The 19,762-nt window shown below is 29.8% G+C and overlaps 4 protein-coding genes across 8 annotated transcripts in view; 1 reads left to right on the top strand and 3 right to left on the bottom strand.

The window, feature by feature from the left end:
• Positions 1-225: 225 nt before the first annotated feature.
• On the bottom strand, positions 226-2,122 carry LOC124495308 (phospholipase ABHD3). Its single transcript, XM_047058664.2, has 4 exons — positions 1,670-2,122; positions 1,425-1,602; positions 600-1,355; positions 226-529 (listed from the first exon to the last, which is right to left on the bottom strand). The coding sequence occupies exons 1-4, from the start codon at positions 1,862-1,864 to the stop codon at positions 348-350; spliced, it is 1,311 nt and encodes a 436-aa protein (XP_046914620.2). The 5' UTR covers positions 1,865-2,122; the 3' UTR covers positions 226-347.
• A 153-nt stretch (positions 2,123-2,275) lies between these two features.
• Positions 2,276-4,403, bottom strand: LOC124495200 (uncharacterized). Its single transcript, XM_047058529.2, has 3 exons — positions 4,304-4,403; positions 3,199-4,236; positions 2,276-3,121 (listed from the first exon to the last, which is right to left on the bottom strand). Exons 2-3 carry the CDS (start codon positions 3,998-4,000, stop codon positions 2,487-2,489), a joined length of 1,437 nt encoding a protein of 478 aa, XP_046914485.2. The 5' UTR covers positions 4,001-4,236; positions 4,304-4,403; the 3' UTR covers positions 2,276-2,486.
• A 67-nt stretch (positions 4,404-4,470) lies between these two features.
• LOC124495201 (STING ER exit protein) lies at positions 4,471-5,427 on the top strand. Its single transcript, XM_047058530.2, has one exon. The coding sequence runs from the start codon at positions 4,620-4,622 to the stop codon at positions 5,394-5,396; it is 777 nt and encodes a 258-aa protein (XP_046914486.1). The 5' UTR covers positions 4,471-4,619; the 3' UTR covers positions 5,397-5,427.
• A 4,284-nt stretch (positions 5,428-9,711) lies between these two features.
• The window catches only part of LOC124494581 (uncharacterized), a 109,485-nt gene continuing 99,434 nt past the window's right edge, over positions 9,712-19,762 (bottom strand). For 3 of the 5 annotated variants that reach the window (XM_075729288.1, XM_075729287.1, XM_075729286.1), the window contains 2 exons: positions 15,220-15,569; positions 9,712-10,525 (listed from right to left, as the gene is read on the bottom strand). In XM_075729288.1, the coding sequence (XP_075585403.1) occupies positions 15,511-15,569 (59 nt within the window). In that variant the 3' untranslated portion in view covers positions 9,712-10,525; positions 15,220-15,510. The remainder of the gene's footprint in view (positions 10,526-15,219; positions 15,570-19,762) is intronic. The other 2 variants (XM_075729289.1, XM_075729290.1) reach the window with 1 other exon arrangement.

Genomic DNA, 19,762 nt, shown 5'->3' on the forward strand with positions numbered 1-19,762 from the left:
AGTTCTTTTCATATAGGAATTCATGAATTTGTAATGTCATTAAGGCTTTGGCTACATTACACCGACTAGTAGTATAGGGCCATTCTTGTAGATCTCAAACATGGAAAACTTTACCGACTTAGCGATTTCTACTTCCACAATGCATTTTTTGTTTGGTCTGTGTCTATAAAGTAGGCACTAATGTGACCGAAAAGGCCAGAGATTTACATTTTTGTTGAAAAAATATTTCTTAGCGATGGTTGCGCCATCTATTTATCACTTTATTTATTCTTGATTTCTTTTTTTTGGTCATCTTTATATCTTTATAAAATAAAATGTTTATTATGTATGGTCAATCTGTTCGATAATCAAATAATCTGATGACAATCGGATAAACGATATAATGCCTGATAATATTGTTCCATTAATCGTTCTGTATAGAATTTTGATTTGAAAAAAGGAAATACTCCTTCCATGAAACCAATATGACCACCACGTGATGTGACCAACAATGCCACATGGCGATTTTGTTCGACATCCCAAGGTAATGCTAAGAAAACAAAAAGTAAAGAATTATTCAAATGATCATGATTATTAATATATTAACATTATTAACTTACAATCAGTTGTAGGTGCAAACATATCATCGGCTGCATTTATACAAAGTGTTGGCGTACGTATACAATCCATTTTGCCTAAATGGCTACTCTCAGCATAATAATGTGAAACACTTTCAAAATTGAATATTTTGATCGTGAATGCTTCATCAAATTCACGAACATTTTGACACTGTCGTACACGATCCAAATCGATACCGGGAACATTTTTGAATATCATATGATTAGCATCAACAATATTGACCAATAATCGTGTTAGATGATGATTTAATGGATAATTGAGACTTCTTTCCATGCTTTCACATCCGGTCATCAAATCCCAACAAACAGATATTAGAAAAGCTGCATCGATTTTTGATTCAAATCCAGTCGTGATCAAATACCGACATAAAAGTATACCACCAAGCGATATACCTGTAGCGATCAGTTTACAATCAAGATTATAACGACGAATATGATCAATAGCAGTATGAATATCATCATCATTTGCAGCACAATATAATCGAGGTGTCAACAATGGTGTATTGCCTAAACCTCGATAATTGATAACAACTGGTCGATATCCAATCTGAAAGGCTATTGGTACCAATGTTTTTATATATTCTGCTTGTGAACTACCGGTCAGACCAGGCATGAATAATGCAATTGGTTTATGGCGATCCCCAACATTTCCAAACGAATGACCAGATCGAGAACATGCTGATAGTTTACAATTCGGATCATACCAATCTAACGATATTTGTCCACCATCAGGTGTTTCTAAAAGAGAAAAGATCCAATAACATCATTGAAAATATGCGTTCATATATTACAAGTATTACAACTTACGTAATAATTCCCGATGATAATGTAAATCGGAACAAAAACCACGAATAAAATTGGCCAAAGCTGTTAATAAATGTGTTTCATAACACCAAATTGTTGGCCAATATTTTTCACTTATTACCGGACAATTGGTCAATAAAAACCATCTAAATCTTCCATCAGCTGTGACAAGTATTGGTTTCTGATTATCATGGCAAAAACATCGTTATATTATAATAATGTATTCACAATGAAAACACAATACTTACTTTTACTATGTTAGCAATATAATGAAAAACATATATGATAAATAAAAGAACGGCAAAAAATGTTCGGGGATTATATAAATAGAAATCGATTATAAAATCCGTAACATCATTAGCTCGTTGAAATATTAATTGAATCGAATCATGATGATGACCAAAACCACCAAAAATCGGTACAATCAAATTAAACGTATCCATTTCGTCGTACCGATGCTATTTACAATTATGATGGTTCAATAACATATGATTATAAACAATTTAGTTTAATAATAAACATCATTCTCAATTTTAGGCTTTTTTTTTAAACGACAACAAAGTTTACGAAATCGGAAAGAAAAACAAAAAACCCAACTCAGATAAATTTAATGATGATACTCGACAACAACATCAACAACAATCAACAATGCATGAATTGATTTGTGCTCGACATTGGACTCCATATGTCAACAATATAGCAAAAAAAAAAAAAAAAAATTTGTTACTATTTTCTTTACTATCACATATACGCATTTTGGCTATACAATCATCAACGATTCTAATATCAATGCGCGTGACGATCAATTCGGTATTCGGATGAATTGTCAATAAATATGGCAAACAAATGAATTTTGTAACAGATTTATCATTGATGATGATAAGATTTGTAACAAATTTTCCTGAATAACTTTTTTAATGAATGGTTAGAATTGAACAATTTGTTAGAGATATAAAATGCTATCAATAAGCAAAAAAAAAATCATCATGATTTACATGTCATTGAAAATGCAAAGTAAAAGGAAAAAACAAAACCGAAAAAAAATAAAATGAATGTTATACATCATCAATTTGTTATTTGGATATTTTTTGGCCGATTTTTCATTCGATCATGATAACAAGTCAGAAATTTTTCTAAATAATACCGGAAACGGATAAGTACACGAGATATAGCACCATAGAATTGTATAACGGATAATCCTAGCCAAATGTGAGCATGTCCACCAAGATAGCCAATAAATTCAAACAAACTCATTTGGCGTTCATGTTTAACTTTCTGTACCATTTCATGGTTAGCTTTGATGATAATTCTGGTCACAATTTCATCATTGTTCATAAAATCAACATCTTCAGATGTTGATATATCCATCGTAGTCGTATAAACTGATTCAAGACAATTTCTTTTACAAATGTGTCGACATTTACGCCTTGCTAATACGAAACGATAATAATCGAGATAGCTTCGATGTTGACAAAACTTTACTTTCTCATCATCACTTTGATTGCTGCTCAATGATGACGAATGATGTAGTCTATGGCTGTTATAATCGCTGTCATCGAAAATTTTTGCTTGGTTAGATACAATTTCATGTAGTAAATTTCTTGTTACAAGACTATAATAGTTTAAACACTGATGTTGCTGCATGGCCAATGTTTCTTGCAATACACATCGATTGATACATTCACTTTGCGATCTTGGAACTATAGTTGTAAAAAAAAAGAAAACAGAAAAAGCGTTAATTATTGTAAGAAAGGAAGAATTTTTTTGAAAAAATCACCTTTTTTCAATTCGTATTGATGACAATCTGTACGATATGGTGATGGCATTAATTCAGTGATTAATCTTTTAAACTGCATGGAATAAATCATACCGGAATCGATTCGAAAAAAATCTGTTTCCAATAATGATGGTAATGTATATGGTGAATGAATACCAACAATAATATCGGTATCAAGTAATTCTTTTGTATACATTTCGAATGATTTCATACGAACGACAACTTGAACATAGGATATTTTTTGATTATCTATCGTGGTACTAGTTTTTAGTAAGGATGATGACTGTGATTGCGAAACATTATCATAATCGGATAGAAGTGAAAAATAAGTAAAACATTTTCGTCCTTGTTGTATGCTTTCCAATACGAAATTCGATAAACCGGAAATATTGATCGCCTGTTCTTGTGGATGACCATTACCATCTAAAATATAGTAACATTCGGGTATCAATTCAGAAGCATCATAAGTGAATTGATCAAATATTTCCATAACCGAATGATTTCTTAATGACGTATATTCATCATGATATATTTGATCATATGTTTCATCAGTAAATTCATTTTGACTAGATGATTTTTGTAGACAACAACCACAAATTGTAATCGCTGGAAATGTAATATTAGTTGGTGTTTTATATTCAATTCTAACGTTGGTTTCATGAAGTAAAAATTCTGCACATAACCGAAAGATATTAAAACAAAAATATTGTGCACACAGAAAATAGATGATAATTTTCGGTAGAATTTTGATTAAAAAATGAACAATTTTCTGTTTCTTTATTATCATGATCAGTCCTTTCATTTTAGAACCATAAATCAAATATACATAAAAAAATGGAACAATACAAAATTTAAAAAATGTATTATTGAATGAATCAATTATTATTTGTCCTTGAAATTTCTATGTTTGTTGAATCAGGAATAAAGATAATCAAACAGCCCATTGTCATGGATTAAGTTTGTTTGTTTGTTTTATTAATTGAATAAAGATTTTATGATATGGAACATTGTCGACAATATGTTGTTGATAATAGTTGTCTAGTTTATAAAGAATACAAAATATGATAGATTATAATACTATGGTTATGAAAATATAGGATCTTACTCATGCCGTTGACCGTTTAATTTGTATTGAGCTGTTGCTATTCCAATTATCGTCAATTTTTTATCAGATAATCGAATTCTTAGCAAAAATATATATTGCTGAATAAAATTTTTTTTTAGTATTAATAAACTTGCAGACTGTAAACCGGGCTCACACACTGGCTCATGTGTGTGTGTGATATTTAATTTGACTATTGCACAAAGTTGTCAGAATATTTTGTTGTCTTTTTTTTTATTTTTCTGATTGATCAAGAAAGCCAAATAAATAAATAAGCTAAAGAATCTGTTGTGAGTCTGTTTGATAATAAACCTAAAAAATGCCTAAAGTTGTTTCTCGAAGTATTCTATGTACGGATGCACAGAATCATCAACATGAAATTAATAACTATGATACGAATCTACTCGTATATGATTGTATATGTGGTCAGATGTGTTTGATAATCAATCAACCATTAGAAACGTTACCATTACGAAAACGAGATGAAAGCCGTATACTTGATCAACAAAAAGAATTTATATATAAATTTTATGCACTTGATGCTACCGATGAAGATTTAATACAAATTTCATATAAAGATCATTTTGAACGTCGGTTTTTTCGCCGATGTCCACGTTGTCATCTGGCCGTTGGTTATCAACAAGAAATTTCACAACAAACACAGCTTGCATCCAAAATGATTGTATTTCTTATGCGTGGTTCGCTATTGGAACGATCAAAAGTAGCATCATCTGGTTCATCAAATCACAATCATCGTCATCATCAAAATCAACGTAAATCAACATCATCATCATCAAATGAACAGAATAAAATATTTATAACAAAAAAAGAAATGGGTAAATTTAGTTCAGTTACGGTATCTACTGTTGATGAAGAAGAAGAAGAAATTGAAGCACGTGAAATAGCCGATTCTTATGCTGCAAATGCCCGAATAATTGAAAGACAATTGGAACGAAAACGAATGCTAAATAAACCCAATACAGATGTATCAGCAACAACAACAACAACAACAATATTACCTGAAGATAATAGTGAGCTTTTGCCCGTCGAAATGAAAAAGCCTAAAGGAACGTTAATTGATAAAAATTTTTTATAAATTTTCTAATAATAAATTTTCATTTTTTTATTATGAAAACATTCTAATTATAATAAGGCCAGCTACTACAGTCAAAATCGATGTCCACACTGCTAATGTTGTTCCTCGATCTATATTATCACCCTCTGGTCGATTTTCATTATCATTCGTATTGATCATACTCTGTGTCATTGTTGTTGTTGTTGGTGGTGGTGGTGTTGATGCATTCAATTTATTTTTAGCCATTTTTTCATCATCATTATGTTGTTGATTTTCAGTTATATTCTGCTGCTGCTGTATGACCGATTCCAGTTGTGGCAATAATTTTTCTTTCTCATCTATATGCTTTTGTTGCTTCTGTTCTTCCAGATTCTTTTGATTTTTATCCGTATCTACGGAAATCATTTTTTTATCATTCTCATTCAGAAATTTATTATTATCTAAAATCTGACTGGAGGCTTTTTCCATTGAATTATTGCTCTTACCGATGCTATTCGATTTTATGAATGATGACGATGAATAATCACTATCTGATGATGATGATGTTTCAATTTTGAAAAAATTATTTTTACCAACTAAAGTTTTTTCATCATCATCATTATATGGCTGTTCACAAGTTTTCGATGTAAATAATAATTTCGATTCACGTCGTTTCAAAGATTGAATTTCATTTTTTTCATTCTCGGAATTTTTTATTTGTTTACGTCGTCGTTTAAAAATGGCCAAACTTTTGTACCGTGATGAACAATTATCATTTGATTGATCGTCTGGTTTGAAACTTTTTTTACGTCTTTTAACACAGAATTTTGATGAATAATTTTGTTGAATATCACGTTTATTTAATGTCAATGACATTGAATTTGATTTGGTACTTGGTGTTTGTTTTTGTCTTTTCACCAGAATCAATGATGACTTTTGATTGGCAAACGTTTTTTGTTGCATCATTTTTTTCCGTTTAATTTTATATTTACACAAATATTTCATTGATGATGATTCGATTGTAATCGGATTCATTTTAACAACATTATCATCATTATTATAATTGTCCATCTTGTTTGTTAAAAAAAAAATAAAACAAAAAAAAACTGAATCGTTTTTTGGAATCACTCAATGTTTTTCTATAGAATTTATAATTTCACTTAATTGTTGTCGCTGTGTTCCCCCCTTCCCTATTGTTGAATGCAAAAATAAACTTTTGATTTCATTTTTCGTTCAAATATGAGCAATGATTTTCAATTACCGAATAAAATCAAATTAAACTGTTTCATTGTTTATTACAATAGTCAAAAATCAAGAAAAAAAACTTTAAGAATTAAATGGCAAAATATTCTTATTGTAAAGAGCATCGATAGCTTTGGAATATGATAATGATTACAATTACAGACACACACACACATGTATTAGAAATGTACTCAATTTACAATGTACAGAATAGCCACAAAAAACAATGGCAAACAATGATTCTGTGAATGTTTTTATAATGCATATAAATTTCACATGACAATATTCATTATTATTCTTGTTTTACATTCGTCCGATTCATTCGCGCATATAGATTTAATCAATTTTGAATGTTAATGCATTGAAACGTTAAGAAAAAAAAAACAAATATCAATATCCATTGAAAATGGGATATATTTACACCGAAAAGCAAAAAAAAAAACTAATTTCCTTTTTCATTTCATTTTAACCATTCGCATGAATAAGAATGAATTCACTATTTTTTTTCACTTTTTACTTGTTTATTCAATATGCTAGAATTGCTTTACTAATCTTAATGAAACGACTAGAAAAAAAGATACAACGATGACAATGAAAAAAATTTTTACTTCATACAAATTAACCAACAAAAAAAAAACAACATGGAACAGCACAGAATAAAGTAAAAATAAATGGATTATATAACACACAAATATGTGTCATCGAATTAAGTGAAGATTTGTGTTTATGAATGGCTAATATATATCGATGTTTGAAAAATTAAAAGTTATTATCGTTTTTTTTTTTTTTTTTTGTTTCTTGATATGATGTTTTTAAGTGCATTTATTCGGATTTGGACATGTTTGAAATGAATGTGACACCAATTTTCATTTTGATTTTTCATAGTACCAACACAAGATGGCACTAATTTTTGCTATTGAAACATTTTTGTACTGGATTCAAATTTAAAACACAACGGATCGATTTGGATTTTATTTTCAAAATAAATGCGATCAACAAACACACCTGTTTTTTATAAAAAATTTCAACCCATGAAAATTTCACATTCGAATTTTTGATTTTTTCGATTTTGTCAAAATTGGTTTGGATTTCATTATGGTTTTTTGATTTTCATTTTGGCTCGGTGATTTCCGGCATTTCCGTCGAACTGTATAACGATGGCTTCCAGAATTTTTTGAATGAACATTTCTATTACTTCTTTCGGTACTGTTCAATTCTTTTTGACGGGCATTAGTCTCCATTTGTATGAAATTCATTTCATTTGTGATTAAATATTGTCGACATGTGAACAATATAATGGCAATGATGATAGCTAAAAAATTTAATATAAAAATTTGAACCGGAACCGTTAAAAATTCAGGCGAATGTTTATCACTTTCATCAGAATCTTGTTTTAGTCTTTGATCAAATTCTCTGGACATGATGGACGATGAAAAAAAAACAACACCGGCAATGAAAAATAATCCCATCTGGATTTATTCGATTTTTTTTCTAGTGAAAATACGAATCAATTTATATGAAATTCAAAATTCGTAAACAAGAAAAATAATTTATTTTATTATTATTACAATAATTCTGTTTTTTTTTCAAATAAAATTGAAAAAAATGGAACTGTTTGTTTGATTGGAAAGAAAAATCGATTTTCGAATAAAAACTGTACAAAATTCAATGATATCTGAAATGAATTAATAATAAAAATTGATTGATAAAACAAAACAGAAATAATTCAACAAAATTGTCACAGCATTAATAAATACAATGGAATTCCTATGAGAATCGGATAATGGTGATTATAAAATTTCAAAGATGAATATTGTATCCGTAGCGAAAAAAAAATTTTTATCCAGGCTGCATTCATTCGTTGGATTATTATTATCATTTTACACAGCTGTCCCATTACGTTTGTTGATCTGTGTTGGAAAAAAAATATACAGAAAAAAAACGTTATAATATATTTGAAAAGCAACGGTGGATATGTTTGTTTCAAAGAAAAAAAATAAAATGAATGAAAAAATTCAGGAATATACTGAAAATGAAATGTGTGTGTGTGTGTGTGTGTGTTACCAAGAATGAATAAAAACATTGAAAATGATAATGATCAATGATGGTCATACACATTTTGTTTCTATGTTTGTTTAGTTTTCACAGACATTCATGAAATGTGAGTACAAAAAAAAATTAAGAAATAAAATTCATTACCTATGATATGATTAATTATGAATTTTTTTTTTGTTGTAATTAGAATAATCATATTACATTCAAAGGTATATAAAAAATATTTAAAAAAGCTGAGTTATTTTTGGAAAATCTTGGCAACCAACAAAACAAAGATAGTATATCTGGGACGTCTGGAAAGACAAAATTCCAAGAATGTAATTGTCCATTTTTTTCTGGTCTACATTCAAATGACAAATATCAAATATTTGCAGTTTTGAAAACTTGGAATTTGCTTTGATTCATTCCTTTTTTTTTTTTTTTTGGTAGCTGTTATTGTCGATGACACATGACTTTCAACAGTATTTTATTACCTTTGATTAATCTGTTTAGCCTTTATGTCTTTTTGAAACTTTATAATGTAGATTCTAGTGATAAGTGTATTTGTTTGTTTGTTTGTGGTGGTGGAAAAATTGGAGTGCTACTCTGTGGATTTTTTCTTTTCATTCTGCTATTTGGTCATTTTTTGTCTCATATAATGAATTTAGAATAAAGACAAAAATTATCCGATGAAATAAGAATTGAGTTGATGAAGATTTTCATTTTTTTTTTTTTTTTTTGTTAGAGAACAAACACATCACTTACCAGACAAATCTTTTCATGTGATGATGATTGTGTTTGTCCAGAATTGTTATTATTATTATTATTGGAATTAGATTGACTGCTAGAGACTGAAGATTGCCTTAGGTGATATAATTGTTGTTGTTGTTGATCACAATTTGATAAATTTTCCATTACCATAGTAGAATTGTTTTTTGTCAATTTTGTTCCTGTTTGAGAATGTGTTGTAACATATAAACTACTATTATTACTACCATCAATCGATGGTAAATCGGTTATCGTCGATGATGGTGTTGATGTTGGTGTCGTTGCCGATTGTAATAATGTTACATTTGATCGTTTTGAGATTGTTTTTTTATTATTTGGACTGTTATTGTTATTGTTACTGCAATTATTATTGACCATTGTATCATTGACAGTGATTTCATCGCTTGGATTGTAATATAAAATTGGTTGTTGATGAGCATGATGATGATGATGATGATGATGCTGTTGTTGTTGTGGATGATGATGTGTAGCAGCCATAAGATCGGTCATAAATTGACCAGAAGGAGCAGCTTCAAAGCTATCTACATACAATGCTGATTCTCCAGTTTCATACATTTGATGATGATACGATGGACTATTTGCTGATGATGAGGATGTCGTATATAGACAAGATATATTGTTTGTATCAACATAATGTGGCTGTTGATGATGATGATGAGGTGAAATATATTGGGCTGTATTCATATATGGATGATATTGTGAGTATTGAGCAGCAGCTATAGCAACCGTAGCCGATCCATCAATATCATACGGGCTATTTAAATGATGATGATTTGGAGATCTATTTGATGGTGATGAATGTGTATAAATAATCTGATGATGAGGTAAAGGCGGTAATGGTGGTGGTGGTGGTTGACCAATAATTCCTATAGCTGCTGCTGTTGCCGAAATAGGTATCGGTTTTGTTGTTGATATTGGATTCGGTGATGATGATGTGGATGATGAACTAAGCCCTGTGGATGAAGCTGTCGATGAAAGGTCCAACAATTGTGTAGCCGAAATGTTGTGTGTGTTGTTATTCGGGTGATGAATATAAGAACCAGCTGACGTAATAATTGATGTTCGATGATTCAATGGACCTTTTGTTCCACGTGATAATGATGAATCTGACAAAAATTAATGGTCAAAATAAACAAAGAATTATTATCATAGGAAGAGATAAAGTTTAATAAAAAGTAAATCGTTATTGTAACGGCCGTGCATTTCTAGAATATTCGTTATTTGATTAGTTCAAACAATACGTTTTCTTAGTATTTATATATGTTCGTTCTGATTAAACATAATCATTCTTGCTTGCTATTACTAAAAATTCTTCTGGTGTCAGAAGTTATGAATCCTGCCAATTTAAAATTGTTACGTCGCCAGATTTCGTGTTTATTTAATCGATTTGAATTAAATCAACTGATTTTGGATCATGAAACTATCGATAAAATTGAGAAATTGGCTGAAAAACTGGCGATTGAACATGAAAACTATTTCAATGACGAATTCGATGAAGAAGATTTGGAAGTAAATATCAAAATATCGGAGTATACTTTGAAAATGAAAAAGTTGTTGGAATTTATTTCTTCTGCCAAAGATGAGTCCAAAGTAAAGATTCCAAAGTTAAAGTTACAATTTTCTGGTTTTAAAAAAGACTGGTTGTCTTTCCTAAGTCTCTTTCAAGAAATGTCTCAACTGAATAATTTTAATATTAAAGAAAAATTTTTGTTGTTGCTAAGTGCCTTGCCAGAAAGATTGAAAAATGGAATTTCCTTGGAACCGAATGAGTTAAATTTTAATTGGTTAATTGATTTCTTGAACAATAAATTTGGAAGTGAGGAAATCAAAGAAAGCGAAATTCTTTCTCAAGATTCAACAAATTCCGATTCACTGGAAAGTTCAATTAAAAGAGCATATCAAAGAATTAAAAGAGATGAAGGTTATTAAAGAATCAACAAGTGAATTTAGGTCAAGAATAGTTCCTATTAAAAAGAAAGATGGTACCGTCAGAATGGCAATAGATTATAGAGATTTGAATAAGATCACAAGACATGACGCGTTTCCTATGCCAAGAATTAATGACATAATCATCAAAGTTTCGAAGGCTACGATATTTTCAAAGCTTGATCTCAAGAAAGGGTATTACAATGTTATGATGGACAAAGATTCAAGAAAGTATACAGCTTTTGCTTTTGAAAATAAGTTATATGAATTTGAAAGGATGCCGTTTGGGTTAGTTTCCGCTCCGCAAACGTTTCAAAGAATGATGGAAATGATTCTCGGTCATCTAGAATTTGTTGAATGTTATTTAGATGATATAATTGTCTTCAGTGAAAATAAAAAGCAACATGAGAATCATTTAAAGCAAGTGTTCAATATTCTTCGTAAAGAAAAGCTTCGTTTGAATAAAGAAAAATGTGAATTTGGAAAGTCGGTGATAGAATATCTTGGTTTCAAGATTGATAGTGGAAAAAGATCGATTATAAGTGTTAATAAAGAAAAAATTCTCAAGTTTCCTCGTCCGTCTAATCAACAAGAAGCTAAGACGTTTGTTTGTTTAGCAAATTATTACAGAGATTTAATTGAAAATTTTTCTAAATTGGCTCTTCCGTTATATGAATGTTCTAATCAAAGAAAATTTGTTTGGAAAGAGGAACAAGAGAAATCTTTTATGGATATCAAAAAAATTATTGAAAAGGATCCTTCTGTCAAAATTCCGGATCCGAATATTCCTTTTATCGTCACTACTGATGCTTCCGATAGATCTTTCGGGGGTACTTTATCTCAGATCATCGATGGAGAAAAAATGCCGGTTGATTTCTTTTCTCGAAATTTCAACCAAACCCAGTGTAGATATTCTACATATGAAAAAGAAGCAACGGCTATCATCGAGGCGTTAAAGCATTGGCGTCTATTTCTTTTGGGAAAGCCGTTTCGTATTGAATCTGATCATCGTCCTTTACGTTGGTTGTTGTCAAAGAGGGACTGTTCGTCAAAATTGGGGCGTATGGTTCTTAAATTACAAGAATTTCAGATTGAAAATATTGATTACATCAAAGGTTCTGATAATGTATTAGCTGATGCTTTAAGCAGATTGCAGATGAATCTTTTGTCTTCTGATGCTGAGGATGAATTGGACGATGTTATCGAAAAAGATAAAGCCAATTTTATCAAGAAAGATGGTAGATGGTTTTTTGTTGATAAATCTAGAGAACGTGAAATATTAAGATTATACGTTAAAAATGAAAATGAAAGAAGAAATATTTTGAAGGTGGTTCACGAGAATGGTCATCTTGGTCTTTTTAAGAATGAGGAAGAATTGAGGAGAAGATTCTGGTGGCCTTTTTGGCGAAAAGAGCTGAAGGCGTTCATCAAAAATTGCAGTAGATGTGAATTTTTCAAAAATGATGATGAAAAAACGAAACTGCCGATGGTTCCCAGCGTGTTGGAGCCGTTGAATTGGTGCAAAGTCGGTTTGGATTTTTGTGGTCCTTTACAAGTTTCGGAAGCTGGAAATAAATTCGTCATCTTAATCCAGGATTATGCCTCAAAATTTTTATTGGCTGAAGCTGTAAGAGATTTGAAGTCGGATTCGTTAATTGCGTGGTTGCGTCACGTTTTTGGAATTTTTGGTTGGCCAAAGTCAATTGTGTGTGACAGGGGTCCTCAATTGGAAAGTCGGAAATTTAAAGAATTTTGTTCTGCTAATAATGTCAACATTGAATTAATTTCTTTGGGGCATCATCAATCGAATGGTTTAGTTGAACGCGCCATCAGAACAGTTGAGGATATGTTGAGAACATCTGTCTTGGACAAGAAAAATTGGGATATGGAGCTACCTTCTTTGGTTTCTGCTTATAATGGTTCAATTCATCATTCTACAAAAATTGCGCCATTCAAACTTATGTTTGGGCATGATATGTCCATTCCTTTGGATTTAAAGTATAATATTTGTCATAAGTTTGAGGACGTTTCTGATTTGGCTAGGAAAAGGATTTTGGAAAATGAAGCGGCTCAAATGAAACAAAAATGTTATTATGATCGCAAAATTAAGCTAGAACCTTTATTTTCTGGAGATTTGGTTCTTTGGCATCAATGGGATCATTCGGTTGGTTCTTCTAAAAAATTGAATAAAAAATGGCGTGGTCCTTTTGTCATCAAGAATAGGTCGGTTACGAATTATGAGATCGCTGATAAAAACGGGAATAGCAGATGGATTCATCATAATCATCTTAAAAGGTTTAATGGCGATTCTGCTACTCCTCTGGATACGATACGTAATCGTGGAAGACCGGCACACCGATCTTGAGGGGGAGGTGTAACGGCCGTGCATTTCTAGAATATTCGTTATTTGATTAGTTCAAACAATACGTTTTCTTAGTATTTATATATGTTCGTTCTGATTAAACATAATCATTCTTGCTTGCTATTACTAAAAATTCTTCTTTATGTTTATTTGACATGTAAAATCAAAGTATATGACAATCGATTAAAGTGAATGAATGACAACGATGAATTCCCAGTTGTATGTCAGAGTTTAATTCTGTTCACTATATAATCAATCTCGATCATCATTAGCATTATCAGAGTTTTTTTTTCTCTAGTAGTACATCTGGGGATTATTCGATAGTGAGGAAAAATTGATGGCCCATATTTTTTTTATAAATCACAATCTGCGAATCATTATTGAAACATTCGAACGAAAAAAAAATACAATACAATGGAATGAAAAAAAAAGAACGGATAAAATTTATCATCCAATTAATTGTTTTGAAAATGAATAAATAATTTCTAATTCATCAAAAGACATTTACATCTTCATGACAAACAAACGGAAAAAAATTCTGGAAAAAAACAAACATTATAACTTCCGGAAAATTTTGACGTTTTTTTTTGGTAGATTATTAATCTTTTTTATTTATATTTACAATTTTTTTTCATTCAGTTATTCTTTTGTTTTTTATTATGATGATGATGATGATGGAAAAGGATGCATTAAATGGCGTTCTAATCATCATCATCATTTGTTGGCCACAAACACACACATTATTACAAAATCCCAATTTCTGGCGGCTATATAAATAATGATAAACGCGTTAGAGCTCGTTATAAATAAGAATAGTTAATTGATGTTTGCATTATATATTCAATTAATTATTTATCTATTATCAACATCTACTAATATTTTATGATGATAATGATGATATAGTGAATTCTTTATATATATATAAGTGTTGAATACAAATATTCCAATGGCGATTGCTATGTTTCAATATGAACAACAACAGTGAACAGTAAGCAATTATATTTTTCACATTCTATAAAGCTTATATTCATATGTCTACGGTTGTCTTTCATTGTGTGAAAAAAAATTGGCAAGATATTTGAGACCACTTAAAAAAGATAAATTAATGTTAATTAATTCTAAATAATTATTCAAATAACTGATTCATACTGATGTGAATGGATGAAATGGTGAAGAATAAAATCTGCTTAAATATAGAGATCATATTCACGTCTTATTATATCATACATAGTGTGTGTACACATCAAGCAAGAAGAAAGAATATTCGTGAAAGAAAAAACTTTTTCTTTTTTATTATTCTTAGAAAGTTTATTATTCGTTTCGGATATTTTCGTCATCACTCTATCCATTTTCGTATGGCTAATATTCATGTTAATTCATTAATGAATGATTGACATGGGCCAAAATGGAATGCAAACAAATATATAATGGTAAATATCGTATTCCTGGATAGCTTAGAAATAATTTAATGATGATGCAAACAACAACAACAACAACAACAAAAAAACTCACCATATGGTGTCCGATTATTACCGATTATGGTGTTTGTTACCGATCCACCTACTCCTTTTTGTGGTGATGGCTGTTGATGATGATTATAATGGCTGTCGATAGAAACGATTGATGATGGCTGTTGTTGTTGTTGTTGTGACTGTTGTGTGGTTATTTGTAAATGGCCAATATCACAGTTATGATTAAATGAATGATGAACATTATTCGATTGCATTATAATTTCAGATGCCATCAAAGAATTTTGTGGATTATTATTATTATTATTGGATGCGGCTATTGTTGTTGTCGTCATCAGTTGTTTATTTGTATTCGAAGTTGTTGTTGATAATAATGGTTCTTCATTCGAACAGCTAAATCATCATCGAATCGTTCATCCATTTCCAGTTATAAGCAAAAAAAAAAAAAAAATAAAGAAAAAAAGAAAACGCCATTATTATGAGAAAATACCGAATATAGAATAGAAAACAAAAAAAAAGAAAAATAGAATCGACATCAATTAAATATAAAGCTCAATAACAATTCTTGATCATTTGATCATCTTAAATGAAATGTTTCTGTCATTGTATCGTTTCATAGTATACCTCTCTCAGTGATATATCGACATTTCTCATGTTTATTTCATTCATTTTATATATAGATAGATAGATAGATATGAATCTGAGGCATGATTTTGATATCATTTTTTTTTTTGGCTAAGCCACATGACATTGTATGAAAATTACTCATATAAAAATGCTTATGACGTTCTTCTCCCCCTAGCTGGGGACACCATCAATTCACCAAAAAACAGAAAAAACTTAAGGACGAACAATGATTACAATTTCATTCATTTTGTTTCAATCGATTCACTTCAATTTATTCATTCTATTACAGCCATTTATTCATTGAATTTCAATTTCAAAACAATCATTGCTATCATCATCATTATTGGGTCTCGTATTCTGGGCCACAAAAAAAAATCATTAACAAAACTGAAATTAGATTCACCATCCGACGCCAATTTGACGCCAGATTTACAGGAGCGTAATCAAAAACTGTGAATAGCAACCAAATGTTTTTTCCCGCTAAATATCCGGAAAAAATCAGCTTAACGATGGCAAAGCGGAAAAGTGTTAGTGGAAACAAACTGAATATATTTGATGAATCAAATTCATTCGAAACAACTAAATGATGTCAAATGTATTGAGTGTCTGACAGGACTGACTGATAAATCGAGATTAAAAATAATAACAAGAAAAAAAATTCTGTAAATTTATTCACATCGTAACATCAAAATAATGAGAATCTGTCCAAATGATCATGTGATCATCAAATGAGGAAAAATTTTTACCATGCCACCACAATCTATTTTTTCTAAATGATAATGATTGTCTATGAATTGCATTATTTTTCAAAAAAAAAAAAATTTCAGATTTATTAAAATCACAACATTGACCACTGCAATGATGATCGAATCAAATCGAATAACGATTGTTTTAAATTATTCAAAATGTATGAATAAAAAAAAATCTCTGACCAACATGATTCGTGTTTCAAAAAAAAAAAAAAAATAGAAATAAAAATTGACCAATCAACCAGAACAATATTACTAGCGGACAATCAAAAAAAGATAATATCGAAAAAAAATTCGAAAAGAATCAAAATAAAAAAAAATGTCAATATCAGAAATTCTGGGAGAATTTTCAATCATTTTTTGTTTTGTTTCCGAACAGAATAAACTGAAGAAAAAGAACCAAAATGTTGAAAAAAAATTCTGATATGAAAATGAGATTAAGAAAAAAAAATTCTGTATTTTGATGGATCTACTCGTTCGTGTGTGTGGCCAAATAAATCATTATGACCGATTGTTTTCTATGAATAAAGAAACTATATATATATCACATAAACAATAATAACATTTGAATGAACAAAAATCACAAAAGCATTTAAAGGAGAAATATACTGAGATTGCAATTTAATTGTTTATTAAATAATAGAATAGATTGTTTTCAGTTAGAAAATAGAAAAAAAAATTAACAACAACGAAAAGTGATGAGTGATGCGATTGGAAATGAAAAAAAAATCAAACGAAAGCTACCAATCATTCGTAACCTATCAGACAGAGCTCATGTCGAAACAAAGTTTTTTCTCATTTATTCAAAGCCATGGCTAAAAACAAGTGATGATTATCTATATGCTATTTACTTTTTCTTCAAGATTCTTATTATTTTGACGATAATGATGATGGTATGTTATATAACGGCAATAACAACAAAAACAACAACGATTCCTCAAAGCCAAAAAGTTGACTACAATTGAATAACAACAACAATGGTTATAAGATTTGAAAAAGGAAAAAATAGGAATTTTTTCGCTTATCGTATTAACGGATCTATTATTCTAACTACTATTGTCAACAACAGCAGCAGCAGCAGCAGCAGCGACAGAAACAATAATAATAATCACAACAATAATCAAAACCAAACTATACGATGATGATGATGATGATTCTTATGGCCAAAAATGAATGAATGATTGAATGATGAATAAAGCAATGGATCTGAAAAAAAAATCTTTAGAATAAAAAAGCGTAAAAGCAAGAAAAAAAGAATGTTCCTTCGTTCATGGGCTTATGAGCAATTATCAATGCAATCGATTGTGAACCCATTTGACTTACATACACGCACATATATCATATACACCGAACAAATCAACCATTCAACCGACCAACCAACCAACCAAACAACCAAACAACTATGATGATGACGACCATGTATATGTTGTTGTTGGTCAACACATCGACATTACATCAAAACAATTTTTTTTTATTATTTTATTCTTGCTTAGGTCCGAAGACGAGAAAAAAATAAAGAAAAAAAAAGACAATTACAATAGACTAGCAAAAAATAAAATAAGGAACACACACACATTTATATACCGCATAACTTGCGATATTCCATAGACATATATACATACATATAAAGTGAAAAAGTTCCATAACGATTGTAAAATATAAGAGAAAAAAAAATGAGTTGAATGCCTCGTCTAGCACATAAACCCACAATCTTATATACACAATTTTCCAATCATTCAATTATTTCCAGATGTTGAATAACTTTTTCACTGCCATACACACATGAATCCATCCATCTCTTTTCAAAAAATTCATCTATCCATCTATCCATCCATCCATACGTCATTCATTCATTCATTCATTCAAGTCATTGTGCATGGTCGATCCAACACACAATCCAATCAACAACAACAAAAAAAAACCAAACAATCAACATTCAAGAACGGCGTAAACCATAGACACAACATCAGGAAAAAGAAAAAAAAATGCAAAAGACCAATTTTTCCGTTATTGAAGAGCAAAAAAAAAAAAATGAAAAGAATCAAAATGAGTACAATAAGGCAACAAATTCATTCAGGAATTTTTTTTTTTTTTTTTGGTGAAAACACAGAAGAAATCATTTCCTTAGAACCAATTTGGATACGGATGTTTACTATTATTATCCAATATTTAGCTCTTATTTTAGTCGTTTTTTGTTTGTTTGTTTGTTTGTTGTTGTTGTTATGGTCATTCGCTCATCACTTATAATGATTATATATGTAACGACGAATGAAAAAGTATTGAAAAAAAAGGGAGAAAAAATTTGTGACATCAACGGTATTCATATGTATTGCAGAATAAGAAGAAAAAAAAATTCAATTTAATCATATCAATTCAATTCTAGATTTTATTATTATTATTACCATTATTATAAGAATGGAATGATAATAATGAATAATGATAAAAAGTATGGAATTGTTATGGCCATTTTTTTTTCTCTCTCTCTCTCTATTACTGTTGAAGTACACATATAAGTAGATAAAAGAATTCCAAATGACGACGACAACGTTGAAAATGGAAAAAATTATAGGGAATGAATCGATAAAGGGCCTTATTATTTTATCAATGAAAGAATCGAAGAAAAAAACGAATGAAGGAAAAAAAAAAAGCAAAAAAAAATCTATTCAATTCGAATTGCAGAAATATGTTGCTGAAAATCTTTTTTTTTTTTTTTTTTTTTTTTTTTTTTGGTTAAACCGCTACCAACATAGTGGAAAAGACTTGGCATCGAATTTCAAAAAAAAGTCTCAGAAAAAAACTTTTTTTTTACGAAAAGTTTTTTGCGTTTATCGTGTGTTTGGAATTTTTTTGTTTTGCTTCGTCTTATTCTTCTTCTCTTCCAAATTATTTTATTTTCGTATTCTGTTTTTATTCAATCAGGATGGAAAGAAGAAAAAAAAAATTTTCCATTGCTACTCGAGAATATCGAAAAAAATGCATCCTCGTACAGTATGATATATGATTCACTAAGTCTAAGAAAAAAAAATTGGCCAACAAAAATTACCGTTCGTGATTTCGAATATTAGTAATGGGATTTTCTTCAGTTCAAAAAAATTTTTTTGAAGACCAAAAAAAAAAAAACAAATAGGATTAACATTCTTTAGAAAATGAAAACCATGTGAAATATTCGTGTGTGTGTGCAGACACTGTGAATGTAAAATTATTGCAAGT

This window comes from Dermatophagoides farinae, chromosome 3, assembly GCF_024713945.1.
Source record: "Dermatophagoides farinae isolate YC_2012a chromosome 3, ASM2471394v1, whole genome shotgun sequence".
In the NCBI taxonomy this organism is placed as follows: Eukaryota; Metazoa; Arthropoda; class Arachnida; order Sarcoptiformes; family Pyroglyphidae; genus Dermatophagoides; species Dermatophagoides farinae.